Source organism: Cardiocondyla obscurior, linkage group LG23 (assembly GCF_019399895.1).
Source record: "Cardiocondyla obscurior isolate alpha-2009 linkage group LG23, Cobs3.1, whole genome shotgun sequence".
Taxonomy (NCBI): Eukaryota; Metazoa; Arthropoda; class Insecta; order Hymenoptera; family Formicidae; genus Cardiocondyla; species Cardiocondyla obscurior.
In genome coordinates, this window is record NC_091886.1 from 573593 (window position 1) to 588131 (window position 14539).

General features: G+C 40.4%; 1 protein-coding gene and 1 pseudogene across 1 annotated transcript; both read left to right on the forward strand.

The window, feature by feature from the left end:
- The first annotated feature begins 4621 nt into the window (after positions 1-4621).
- LOC139111374 (uncharacterized) lies at positions 4622-5248 on the forward strand. The gene has a single exon (XM_070671631.1). It carries the CDS (start codon positions 4622-4624, stop codon positions 5246-5248), a length of 627 nt encoding a protein of 208 aa, XP_070527732.1.
- Positions 5249-8709: 3461 nt separating this feature from the next.
- Positions 8710-13394, forward strand: LOC139111201 (uncharacterized; annotated as a pseudogene).
- The last annotated feature ends 1145 nt before the right edge of the window (positions 13395-14539 follow it).

Here is a 14539-nt window from a genome sequence, read left to right on the forward strand (position 1 = left end):
GCAGTGCACGGGGTCCGTCCTCCGAATATTACACGTTCTGGTGTAAGAGGATGACGGCGTTGTATAAATAAATATCTTTTTAATCGTTCGATGTATATATATATATATTTGCGTTTTATTCTTCCTGTGTGTTTCGATGATAGAGTTACGAGTCGCTACCTCGAACTCTCGAACTGACTTGCACGAGCTTCGGAGCTCGTGCATTATATATTATTATTTTTTGGTCTTGTCAGCGAAATAGCAGAAGAAAGTGGCCGCGTGCCCTACTGCCTTCTGCTGATAGAGCGCGATGTCGAAAGGCTGACAAGACGGATTCTTAGGCTCAGCAGATTCCAACAGTTTGGCAATCTGCTGAGTTGTGTATAAAAATGTGTCGCGCACGGTGGTCAATGACCAGCGTGCGCTGTCGGGTTACAACACATGGCATGTTTTCCTATGTTCTTCCTCTTCTTTCTTTCAGAATGGCGGACTTTCCGGAACATGGGAGACTTGGGTCTCCCCCACAAAATGACTGTGAACCCCAGCAATGCACAGTCTCGCTGGAGGAAAAGTTGCCCACCAACTCCAATTCTTTAGATGGGGTTTTAGTTGAAATCAATTTTTTTTCAGCAGGTATTGCTTCTCAGAGATACCAAAACAAGGACGGTGGCTTCAGCCAAACTACACAGTCGGCATAATGAAAAATTGTCCCAGATGTTAAAAGAGTGCCTTTGAGGCTAAGTCGGCGACGATTCAGGATTTGACTAACAATGTACTACAGGATATGTGGGATGTCTTACAAATGGCCACCGTCTCAACGGGGCTAAAAGGCATCCTGGCCAAAACACTTAGACTAGCGGCCTGCCGCACAACTGCTTTCTTAAGCGAAATGGCCAAAAAAAAGGTTATTGAAACCACGGACGATGCCGCTAACAAAAGGCAAAAAATTACCAATGACGAAAGCACTAAATGTCCGCAGACGGGCTGCCCAGCACCGGCCCCACTTGACAAAGCCAGAGATAAGCCTATGGCTACTGTCTTCAAGGGCAGCAAGACGGAGGAGGCTGCTATGCCAAATAACACTAATGAACAGGACAAGGTTCCTTTGACCAAGGTCCTTGGGCGCAGGCAGAAAAATGTAGAAAACATGAAGACTCCTGCGCCAGCAAAGGATGGGAAATCTAAAAAAGAAACCCGTGGACTACAGAGGGTTGACTCTAGAAGAGTCCCTAAATCAGCGGCAGTTATTATTAACTGCCCCGCTGAAAGAAGGGCGGCGGCCATTGCTAAAGGAAGGATAGACCTTAACTTCCTAGAGATTAAGGATATGCGCGCTAAGCGTGCCGTAACGGGAGCTCCGTTATTCGAGATCCATGGTGAGGATTCGAATATTAAAGCGGAGAGACTCCTTGCGGTTCTCGAAGAGATTTTCGAAGAGGATGAAGACGTAACGCTTGACATCCCAAGGAAGACGGCCGAACTTAGAAACTAGGCTTAAAGGACTGGATGATTCCGTCAACGAAAGCGAGATTGCCTCTACTCTGGAGGCAATTACAGGCTTCAAGACAAACTTATTTAGAGTTATGCCGTTAAAAGCAGCTACGGATGGGATGAGAACCGCCTGGGTGAAATGCCCAGTCGAAGCTGCAAATAGTTTGGCGGCTGCTGAACATATCTAAATTGGATGGACCCGGGCCAGGGTTGAACTAATGGAGGCCAGGCAACTACAGTGCTACCGCTGCCTCCAGGTTGGGCACACACAGCAAAGATGTAATAACCCGGACAGAAGGTCCGCATGTTATAGATGTGGAGCAACTGGGCACAGAACTGCAGATTGCTCTGCCCAAAAGCCGGCATGTCCTGCATGCGCGACCAAGAAGGCTCCCTATAACCATAGGATTAGGGACAAAAACTGCTCGTCCAGGACGACAGTAATGAGGAAGGTCTCGCCAATGACAAAACCTACCCTAAGTGGCACATTGGAATAAAGGTAAAGCTAACCTGTTTTATTTTTTTCCAGGATGGACTGACTCAGGATTCTTAACTGGACAGACGTATTTACGTATTTACACTACTGGACGGATAAGGGAGAAGTTGACGATATACCCATGTCTCTCCCACATATTTTCTTGACGGGCATATCCATGTAATCAAGCGCGTCCCCAGGTTGCGGATAGGAGAAAGGCCGCTAACATTAGCGGTTACCTGCGAATAATTATCACTTCGTGATAAAACAATAAGCAGGCGCGGACAAGAGCTACATTAATGCATTTAACTAAAGGATGGACTACGATGGCTTGCCTAATTAATAGCCTCTGTGGCTGTGGCAGATTGCGGAGACGATGAGCGACTGTTCGGAGAGTAACGTGTCGTCTCTGCGATGCAATGGCCACGACACAATGAACAGGAATGAATCAGAAATGACCTACGAATTATAAATTACAACTCTTTAATTACCGGGGGAAGGTGGCCACCTGAGCTCTGGCCCGGCATGATGCCCGAACCCGATGAAATAATATTACCTGTATATGGATACAATTAACTCTAAAAAAATAATAACTACGCACATAATTATTTGCTCTCCCAAACTAGGGTAAGAGGAAATAAAGGACGGAATGGTCAAAATAAAAAAAAAAGGGATACGTTTTATACAAACAAATTTCAACCATTGCAGACAGACTCCAGACCTGCTAATACACAGGATGGCTGAAAGGTTTTCAGTTATCACATTGATTTCGGAACCTTATAAAATTACTTCGGATAACCCTAACTAGGTCGGAGGTCTTTTGAATTTGACAACCATCACTTGGAAAGGCTGTTCCTCTCCCTGCACTTTGTGGAAAGCAGGAAGTGAATTTGTCGGGGTGAAGTGGAAGGAATATGTAATTATTTGCGTATACCTGTCACCGGCATTAACACTGGAAGACTACGAAGACAGATTGACCCAGCTGTCTACAGCTTTGGGAACTGTACAATCCGAACATATTGTGCTGGCTGGAGACTTTAATGCCAAAAACGTGGCTTGGAGATCTTCGGGCACAAACGGAAAAGGCCGATGTTTAGAAAATTGGACTGCACAAGAAGGACTTTTCCTTCTCAATAAAGGGAAAGTAAGCACCTGCATAGCCTGGAAGGGAGAATCTATCGTTGACCTGACCTGGGCCTCTCCTTTGGCTTGCAGAAACATTATGGGATGGAAAGTGGAAGACACAGAAACTCTGTCGGACCACAAATATATTTACATGAATCTGATTCCTGGCCTCACGGTCAGTAATTTTTCCAGTTGCACTGGTAACAGGAAATGGTCCATTGCCAAATTGGATGAAGAAGAATTACTATTATCCCTAGTGGTGCTACTTGGCAGCATCCTATAGACAACTGCGATGACTCAATGGCAGGAGTTGCATGGCTCAGGAGAACTCTTGAGGATGCTTGCGATGCTTCTATGCCCAAAGCTAAGAGAGGAAAGCCCAAAAGAGCTGCCTACGGGTGGAATAAAGAAATAGTTGAGCTACGACAAAAAGCTGTTTTTGCTAGGAGAGGCTTGTTCAAAGCCCGCTCAAGGAAAAAAAATCAAGGTATCATTAATGAAAGGTATCAAGCATACAAGGAGGCAGGAACGACTCTTAAGAAAGCAATTGGCAAATCTAAGGCTAAAAACTGGGAAGATCTTCTAAGTACTATTGAAAACGATCCATGGGAAAGACCATATAAGATAGTTTTGGGGAAAATCCGTCTCTGGTCTCCCCCGGTGGTTGAAACGCTATGCCCACTGCGATTGCAAAAAGTCATAGACGTTTTTTTTCTGATGGACAATGGCCCTGCTATCGAACAAATAGATGGCTATTTTGAATGAAAAGAAAATTGGAACATAGAGAAGGAAGAGTTAGCACACCATGTTAAAAAATTAGGAGCTAACAAAGCACCCGGTCTGGACGGAATCCCTGGCAAAGTCCTTAAACTCGCATCCGAAAAGTTTTTGAGTAACCAGATTTGCGGGATTTTCAATAGATGTCTTAAAAAGGAATATTTCCCTACGGAATGGAAACAAGCCAAGCTTGTCCTACTCCCTAAACCAGGAAAGGCACCTGACTCACCCTCCTCATACCGCCCACTCTGTTTCCTAGATGAGCTAGGTAAACTGTTTGAAAGGGTGATAGCAGCCAGATTGATTAAGCATATGGAGTCATCTCCAAGTATCGAGGTTAACCTACACCCTAACCAGTACGGCTTTAGGAATGGTCAACCATTGACGCAATTGCAAAAGTAAGGGAAACTGCGGATGACGTAGTCAAGAATGGGGAACTCGTATTGGCGGTGGCAATTAATATTTCCAATGCTTTTAACTCTCTTCCCTGGATGGTCATAACTGAGGCTGTACAAGTCTTTGGCATTCCTGTCTATTTACAAAGAATTGTCAGGAACTATTTATCCGAAAGGAACCTCACATACGTGGATAGAGAAGACAAAACCATTAAAAGGATGGTTAACCGCGGGATCCCACAAGGCTCAGTACTAGGCTCTCTGCTCTGAAACATCGGTTTTGACAAAGTTTTCAGAATTGCGTTACCTGTTGGATGCTCAACCATATGTTACGCGGATGATACTCTAGTCCTTTCGATAGGACAGAACAATCAAAAGTATGGGCCTACTAGTTTTATCTTCCAAAACTGAGGCAATGTTTTTTCACGGAAAGAAAGTCACTGTTCCCCCCAACATAACGCTGCGAGTTGATGGCACAATAGTACAAATTGACGCCCACATAAAATATCTTGGGCTGACGTTGGATAGCGGATGGACGTTCAGTGAATATTTTGCGAAGCTGGTCTCCAAAATGTACGCAAACGTGGTACAATCCATGGTCATGTATGGCTCACTTATATTCGCCAAGGATGTTATTGGCAGAAATAAGAAATCTGAAAAGACCATCCGTCAGATTTCTAGGAATTTGGCCATCATTCAAGCTAGATGCTACAGAACGGTATCGCACAATGCGGCAACATTACTGGCTGGCTCACCTCCTCTCAACCTCGTAATGGAAGAAAGAGCTGGCAGGTACCAAATAATAGAAGAATGGAAAGATAGAGGCATCTTCCCTTCTGCTACAATAAGGAGCAGACTGAGAGAAAGGAGCTGTAAGGAAATCATTAACCAATGGAAGGAAAGCCTGTCTACTTCCCCAAATACTGCGGGAATTAGAACCATTATGGCTCTTAAAAAAAACTTGGAACAATGGACCATGCACGGTAGCAACTATATTACCTTCTGAACCGCTCAAATCCTCACTGGCCATGGATGCTTCGGAAGGTACCTGCACCGTCTTGGAAAGGAAAGGGAACCTAAGTGTCATCATTGTGAGGCCAAAGAATACTCTTCTGAGCACACGGTCATTGAATGCCCAGCATTCCATGAAGAAAGACAAGAACTTGTCTCAATAATTGGACTCAATTTACGGTTGGACGTAATTATCCAAGTAGTGATGGAAGACAAAGAGAAATGGGAAGCCTTTGCCACCTTCTGTGAGAAGGTAATGCTGCGGAAAGAAAATGATGAAAGAATTAGAAGAGGAGAAGTAACTGTGGTGCCTTCTCATACTGACGGCGATGACAACCAGTCACTATCTTTGGACAGAAGCACTAGACTTATAAAACATCTGATGGCCACTCAATAACAGTTTGGAAGAAGTCGTAGAGAAGGATGTGGTGTAGACCCCCACTTAAAGACTATACAAGCAAGATTGAATAGGTCTCATTAGCAGTTATGTCTTCCCACTCCATTCATTACTCTAGTATTCTGCAGGATGAGATCTGAATACTGAGTGCCAAAATTAGCATTGAGGACGAGCTGAAGGAGCGCTGACGAGTCCGGGCGCCGAACTGGTTTTAGTTGCCTGGTTCATTCACGTGCTCGCACCAAAGGCAATCTCTCTGTACTTAACATAAGATCTAAGTAAGTTGACAAATTAAAAAGTATTTCTTCTTCTTCCCGGGTTAACTCGGCGAGGTTTCTGGGCTCGGGTAACCTCCCGGATTTGCTACAAGAGGAAGAAGTTGGCATGGTAACAACAATGGAGCTCTAAAAACCTCCACGCGGAAGAAAAGAGGAGTAATTCTCAACCTACTACTTTTAAGTCCGACCAAGGAAGAGAACTTTGCCCTCTGTACAAGTCCAAGGCTCGATCTGACCTAAAGAAGTAATAATCATGTACCCGAGGTTTTATCTATGAGCACAGGATAATCCATACTCAGTCGGAGTTTGAAGAAAGGGGTTTAGTGGGTAGTCTGACTAGCTGGAATCCCACACAGGTATAGGTAATCAGCGCCTATATATCGTGCGTAAATGCATTTTCCAACCTCTTTAAAAAACAAAAAAAAAAGACGCATAGCCAACCTGCCCCGCATACGGGGCAGGTTGGTTAACAAAAGTGTGATTGAAGAATCACTTCATACTTTTTTATAATTTATTTTACAGGTTTTCAAAAAATCTTGAGTATTCTTTAAATGGAGTACTCTGATAAGACATTAAAGTTTTTTTATTAACTTTATGTCTTTAAAAAAAAAAAATGTGAAAAGTAGGCCTACTTACCTCGGTTTCCCCTACTTATTTTATGACATTACACGTTATTATAAGAATCTTATTTTTAAAGAATGTACGTTTTGAATATCTAGATTACGTTTAAGACTTAATTTGGTTTTTCATTATTAGGTGTACAAATAAGTTTCCACCGTTTGATCAAAGTTGGCGCCACAAGTAAGTTACGGTTAAAATTGTTATTTAAAACGTCGTTATCGTAAGGTTGAACACTTGTTAACAAGTTAACCTTGACATACTAGTTAATTTTTATCAGAATAGTATATTCTTTTGTATGCAACAATGACAAGTTTTAAACCAAATAAACGTTATTTGCGGGAACTATTGATTTATTTCTTCAATTTGAAGAAATCTGCAGCTGAGGCGCATCGATTACTTATAGAAGCATACGGTGAAACTGCCTTAAGTAAAAGAAGTCGTCGTGAGTGGTTTCAGAAGTTCAAAAACGGTGATTTTAACATCAAAGACAAAGAACGTAGCGGAAGGCCGAAAGTGTACGACGACGCAAAATTGGACGAATTACTGAACGAAGATTCGTGCCAAACGCAAGAAAAACTTGTACTTATATTAAAAGTAACTCAACAAGCAGTTTTACATTGGTTGAATTCATTGGGAATGATTTAGAAACAATGACATTGGGTTCCACGTGAACTGACGACGAGAAACATTGAACGCCGATTTTGCACATGTGAAATGCTGCTTGCCAGACTGAAACGAAAAGGTTTTCTGCACCGTATAGTCACTGGTAATGAAAAATGGATCTACTACAATAATCCAAAGAGGATAAAATCCTGGGGACCACTTGGCCATGCTTCAACATCTACAGCTAAGCCAAATATTCATGGAAAAAACTTTTATTGTGTATTTCGTGGGATCAGGTTGGTGTGGTATATTACGAGTTGCTTAAACCGAATGAAACTATTACTGGGTCTGTCTACCGAATGCAATTAATGAGATTGAGTCGAGCACTGAAGGAAAAGCTCGCCTATTATTACCCCAGACACGACAAAATTATTCTCCTGCACGATAATGCTCGTCCACATGTTGCGGCGCCTGTTAAGACTTATCTGCAAACACTTAATTGGGAAGTTTTTCCCCATCCGCCATATTTGCCACACATTGCTTCATCTGATTTTTATTTGTTTCAAACAATGGCGCATGGCTTGTCTGAACAGCACTTCACATTATATAAAGATACGAAAAATTGGATCGATTCGTTGATAAACTCAAAAAGTGAAGAATTTTTCCAACGCGGTATTTGTATGTCGCCTGAAAGATAGCAAAAAGTAGTGTCAAACGACGGACAATATTTTAATTAAAACACAAATACCGTTTTTTTGGAACAAATGCCCAATTTTTTTATAAAAAACAGCGGAAATTTATTTGTACACCTAATAAAATATTTGTCAAGCTGTATAACATACACAACGTGTCGCACAATGTTCACAGTTTTATACGTATTGTAAACAATATCAGACTGTTTAGACCTCTTGACAACTTTAGTGCCTTTAAATTGGAAAATTTCATGCAAGTGAAAAAATATCTAAGAAAAGCGGATAAACCTTTAGAATAAATTGTTTGAAGATACATTGAAGATGAAATTAATTTAAATTCTGCACCGATTGATTTATTAAGTTCAGAACACAATTTAATATTATTACATACTGATGGTCCTCTTCTACTTCTCTTCTACTTCATTACATTAATCCACAATAAAAAGTTGTATAATATAAAGATTTAACATTGTTACGTCCAAGCCGTTAATAATTGGAAATAAATGGATAAGGATGAGGCAGGTCTGGGTAACTGACCTTAAAATCTCGAGATACACAACAAATAGTGTACTCGAGATACCGTTCACACCAAAGGCTACGATAAGAGTCAATGTCTCGGGAGATAATATGACGTTATTTAAGCTGCGTGATCGGTGGCCACTTATTTTGATAAGGTGATAGAAAAATCACCTGTTATCAGGGATAGGGCCGGTTCGATTTAAAGTTAAAATAATCTGAGAGACAAATTTAAAAAAAAACAAAAAAAATGTATATTTTCAGAAAAAGGTTACAGTTGAATGATTATAATAATGTTATAAAAATACGCAAAAGATGTAAAAAGGAACGCTAAGAAACTGGAGGAGAATAGAAATTTGACAGATGTGATTCAGGAAGGACAAAAGGAATAGGATGTTCAGGGTAATATACAAAAATAACAGGATAGTCGTCAGATAGGTTACATTCAGTTTAAAATGCTGGTGGAGGGAAGGATTGCTATTCCGTGGAATCTTGAGGTGGCTGAGGATATTTGGCTGCGACTGTGTCAAGGAAATTTCTGTATCGATCGTTAGTCAGAGGAGAGAAAGGAGAGTTAAAAGAATGAGAGAAACTCACAAGTGCTATCGGTGAAGGGGTAGGAGGGTCAAAGGAAGGAATAAAATTCGGAGATTCTACTAAAGTAGGGAAATATGAGGGGCCTTGGGATTCACAATAATCTGCATATAGTTTTAATTCCGGATAGCAAATTTTACAGTTATAGCTTCCGCCACATGGCATAGGAAGTCTTCTTTTTAGTTTCACTAGCAGGTAATCGTACTCGAAAGAACAATTTTCTGATTCCGCGGAAAGGCGTGGTTGCGTTCTGCTCACTATAATTGAACGATATTGAATTTAGTAATTTTAACGGTTGTTCGAGAAAAATAAATGTTCGACTTACTACTTAAAGCTGTTTGAAAATTCGGGACCCGTGCTTATAAGTGCCTTAGCGTATTTTCGTCCTCCTGGCGGATCAGCGGATTCGTGGTACCGGTGGATCGGCAGATTCGTGCTTCCGGCGAATCGGCAGATTTGTGCTTCTAGCGCATCGGCTGGTTCGTCCCTCTGGTCGAAGCACGCTGGATTATCACACGGATCACGGGAATCATTACGCCCGATGCCAAGAACTTTTTGAGAATGATGATCCGAACGGCCCGCTCGGGCTTTTTATACGAATTCAAAAGAGCGTTGTTTATTGGTGCCGCGTGCACTGCTTATCGTAGGACTGTCTGATTCATTTTACTCGAATTTTCCATTTTCAAAGATAAAATTTTTTTCTTATAAATAATCCACTTGACTTTACATTGACAATTAGTCATCTTTGTGGAATCAGAATGTTCTAGAAAGAAAGAAATTAAAAAGGGCGTGGACGTAACATTTAAAGCTAGAACACTTGCTGACAGTTGTTGTGATTTAAATTGTGGTGCTATTGTATGTATTGAAAATGTGGCACACTGTACATAACAAAATGTACCTGTCATCATCGGATACCAATTTTTGGATAAAAAAGATTTATTTATTACTCCTTGCGAATCTTCATTGCTTGGTATTTATTCTGTGATATCTTGCTTTGATTTCTGAATTCTGAAATGCTCTGATTCTGAAATTCTGGTCATTAACAAACGTCATTGAAAAATATGTCAAGTTTTCTCTTGAAAATTCAACATATGCAGTTTTTCCATTGATACACTTGTAATTACAAATAAACATTGATACTTATTTACGCGGAATGGCGGATAAATATGCGATCGTAGAATTCGAAGATGAACTACAAGTTATACAAGTAAATGGTGTAATGCAGACTTGATTGAAGCTTTCTGGCCAACATTTACAACCTTAAACAACAAGCTCTACAATAAAGCTGTTAAATTAATGGAGGATCCTGAATATACGTGGGTGCAACATCCCATTGTGAAAATCTATGGAACATACAGTAAGTATAGTACATAGTGTTCAAGATTGCTCTAGCAATGAGAACAGAAGGGTAGCACTCGAGTCAATAATCACTTTTTAACAAAACAACACACTCAACTATTTATTGCTTTATCTTATACAAATTTCAGTACAGTCGCGCGCGGACGGTAAATCAAACAAAAAAGTAGCGATAGCACGCTGTTACATTGATCCAAAAATAGCGATAGCACGCTAATACAAGGATTTTTCGGAAGTTTCGCATTAGCTCGCGGATACGTAACGCGATGATACGCGTATAAAATTATTAAGGAAGCGGATGCGCGCGATCAATATTTTAACAAAATTGGTACTTAGAAGCTGGTTTCTCTCTAAGGTCCAGATTGCGATTAACTTCGGAGACGTCAGTTGTTACCAAGCTTCCTTTTCGTAGAGGACAAAAAGCATAGGGTTACGGGACGTCCTCGACTTCAAAAACGTTCGGGTATTAATTATCATATCGACTGCGCGCTTAGATAAGACTTGCCAGAACTGTTTACTCGAACAGCTTGACTGCAGTTAAAATTCCAAACCGTAGCAGGCCGGAAACATAATATTGCGTTACGCTTTAAAGGTCTCGTACAATGACTTTTTAATTTTAAACACATAGCTATATTATAAAATTATTTTTTATTTATTTCTTACCGCTTAAATTGTAGCTACTTATTTTATTTATATAATAAATTAACTTGTGTTTTTTAGACAATTACAAATTTTCAAGAAGAAAGTTAAAAGATGCCGAATTATTATCCGACATTAATTCTGGAACTGGCGTCTAAGAAAATTTGAAGAAATCAAGGAAAATCAGAGCAGCTAAAACATTTGACAAATTGAGTAACAGTGAATTATCAGACGACTTGTTATTGTCAGACATTCCAAAATTTCTAAGCAAGTGTTTAAAAACTGCAGAAAATAAACAATCATTCAAAAGTAAAAAAAATTTTCAAATAGGTAAGCGTAGTAAAGTACTGATAATAGATAGATTATACATAGATAACAATATTATTGAAATAACATGTAATATTATTAATTATAAATTCCCATTTCTCAGAAGAACTGAAAAAAATAAAAAATAGTGCTGCGAAACAAACACGTAAATCTGATATGTTTAATTTTTATTAAACAACGTAATTGTGTTTAAAAAAGTATAATATAAAAATTAATACTTACAGATATTCTTTATAATGAAAATGTGCCACACACATCTACATCCGATTGTTATTTAAATATGCCAACTTCTTCCGAAATAGAGACATCAAATGCACTGGTAATTGATGAGGGTAAAATATACGTAATTGTAGCTAATGCTTTGAATATTTTGTTATACATTAACAATTGTTACGAACGCTTGCACTTTGTATTAATCGAAATATTAATTTTTAGATCTGCATTTGAATGAACGTGAGCTGGATACACGTGTTGCATCATGTAGAGATTGTATAAGTCTGCGGAATTCATGTAAATAAAACTAAGGCATCGCGAAGAAAGCGGTATCAACTTATGTGTATTGCGAGTCAGTTAAATTTTATATTTCAAACAAGACAAAGCGTGTTTATATGAAAGCAAAATGTATAAATAAAGGCTCTGCGACGAGGACGAGTCAGTCAAACCGTTCGTCCGATCCATGTATATTTAATCCGCAATAAAGTAAGCCAAGTACTATTAACATTAAATTCTGGTCTTTCGAGCCGGATGCGCTGTGCATGCATTCAAGGCGGTGTGTAGCGTCTATCACAAAATAAGCAATGCGAGAATAACCAGGTGAACACAGAACAATGAGCGCCGAACAATTAAGACGACAAAGAGGCCAACTCAAGGTAAAATTATGTTGTAACCCAAACCCCGTTACAACACGAAACATGACGCAGGGCATTTCGGAATAAGTATCTCGTAATTAAATAACCTCGGAGGATGCAAGATCAGCAAACCTCCTTAAGAAATTAAATAATAAAAGAAACACGTGCGAGAACTTATTGCCGAAATCGCTGAGGTTGCATTCGCCGAACTACCGAAGTTCGGCATTGCAACCCGAGGAGGCCAAGGCCCTGCGTCACTATTAAATAACGGCGGACCGTCACGGACGGGCAGTCGCATCATAGTCCGTACCGTAAACTGAGAGCGGTGATAACGAAAGTTCGGTTGCGTGCCAAGTAAGAAGAGACCTCGCGGAGCCGAAGACGCGTGACAACGCGAGGACGTGTGCCGAACCGACAGAAGGGAAACTTAGGAAGATAGAAAAGTGCATCATTGTAATCAAATAAATCTTCTAATCTTTTATTTTAAAAAACCAATCATTTCGCCCTCTCTCACGGATCCCGAAGGACGGACCCCGTGCACCGGCCCCGGTGCAACAATTAACAACAATCGAAAATTTCGTGGTTGAAATAGTGGAAAAACCGACTGGCGCAACTCGAGAGGAAATCGAAGTGCGTATACAAAATTTGGAAAAAGCATATGTAAGGATTTGTAAATAAATACAAAAAATAAAAAGGAGTCCCACAGTGGTTTTGTTAATTAATGGTATACTTTTATTGTCGGAGCAGATCTTCATTCAATTACAATAATGAGGCGAGATTGACTCGGATGATTGCTACCCACACCGTTAGTTATCGCATCAAGGTTAAATTAGCAGAATTTTATTAGGACTTTAATCCGATTAAATTTGATATTTCGCACAATCAGATAAAACTACGTTAAAATAAAAAAATATGATATTGTATTTAAATGACATACGATATTGAATAATTTGATACTTAGATTTCTTTAAACTATTACTATTATTACACATACAGTAAATTCCAAGCAGTGTCGCAACAGTTAGCCGCGGTAGTGCCAGAAGAAGAGTACGAGCAATGAGAGTCAGTTGAGGAACAAGACTATAATGAGCGCTATTTTAATCTGAAGGCAACGCTAATTTAAAGAAAAAATAAGTTGCTGCCAGCATCGAGTACATCGGCAGAGAGACAAGAAATTCCGATGGACAGCAATGTGTTGGGAAGAATTCTGGAGCAGCAAACCGCATTACTGGAGCGGTTGTCAAAAAGAGACACCGACTCGTCCACAAGCGGAGGTTTATCGCAATTATTGGAGCAACAAATGCGAATGATTGAAAGACTGGGCATGCAGTCCGGTGGAAGCCAAGAAGTGCACGTCAAGTTGCCGGTTATGCAACTGCCGACATTCAGCGGAAATTTAGAGGAGTGGCGAAGGTATGCCGATACATTTAAAACATTGATTCACGATCGAGATTTGTCGAATATGCAAAAGTACCAATACTTAGTCAGATCATTGAGCGGCCCAACAGCGAAGGTAATCGGGTCTATAGATTGAGAGGGTTACAGGAAGAACACTAATCACAACTGGGGATAAAGAAGGAAGAGCTTATAACATCCTGTATCACACATGGATTTTAAAAGCAGGGTACTCACACTCGTGTGATCAAACCTCTTGGGAAAGGGATCCTCTTGCTATAGCCTCTGATTCGTGCGATATACAATTTTATAGGGAGCTATATTACCAATATGGACCCCTGGAGTATACAACCGCCCTACCCAATAGTTTAGTTGTAAGTCTAGATGACACACCTGTACGAACTCTACCTGACACTTTGATTCTTAAAAGAGTCTTCACGAATCCTGGCTTTACACACAAGGTACTTATCGGTGCTACACTCGGGAAAAGAGCAATGAGATATGGATTTTGTATCAACCCTCAAAAGGAGAAACATCAGCCTTTGTAGTGCCCCTGTCCATAGAGGCCCCTGTCTTCGCGAATCCCATTCTGCTGCTCAATCATGCACGTGCTTACTTGCTTCATAAGTTGATATCCCCTTCTTGCATTGGTCCCTTTGGTTGTGTTGTTAGGTTACTAGGGAGTATACCAAAGACACCAGACACATTTGTTTTAGCTCTTCGGTTAAAGATTAAAGTGTTAACCTTGCAACTTAGACACCCACTTAGGAGACCCCTCTCTACGTATGAATCTTATTTAGGACAAAACAGATTAGATTTACAGTGCGCACAAATTCGTAGTCTTATAGCATTGTGCTACATCCTTGGAGTGATTCTGAAGAGATCCATCTGGACAGCTTCATCCTGTAGAGGCATTGTCAACTACCACCTCCACAAAGGACATGAGAGGCCGTGACTGTGCTGGGGTCCTTGCCAGGTCAGAAGAATCCAACCAACCTGTCAACCGTTGTTGTAACCTAA

Coding starts and splice junctions, on each gene's coding strand:
- LOC139111374 (XM_070671631.1), top strand. CDS start 4,622: ATGGGCCTACTAGTTTTATCTTCCAAAACTGAGGCAATGTTTTTTCAC.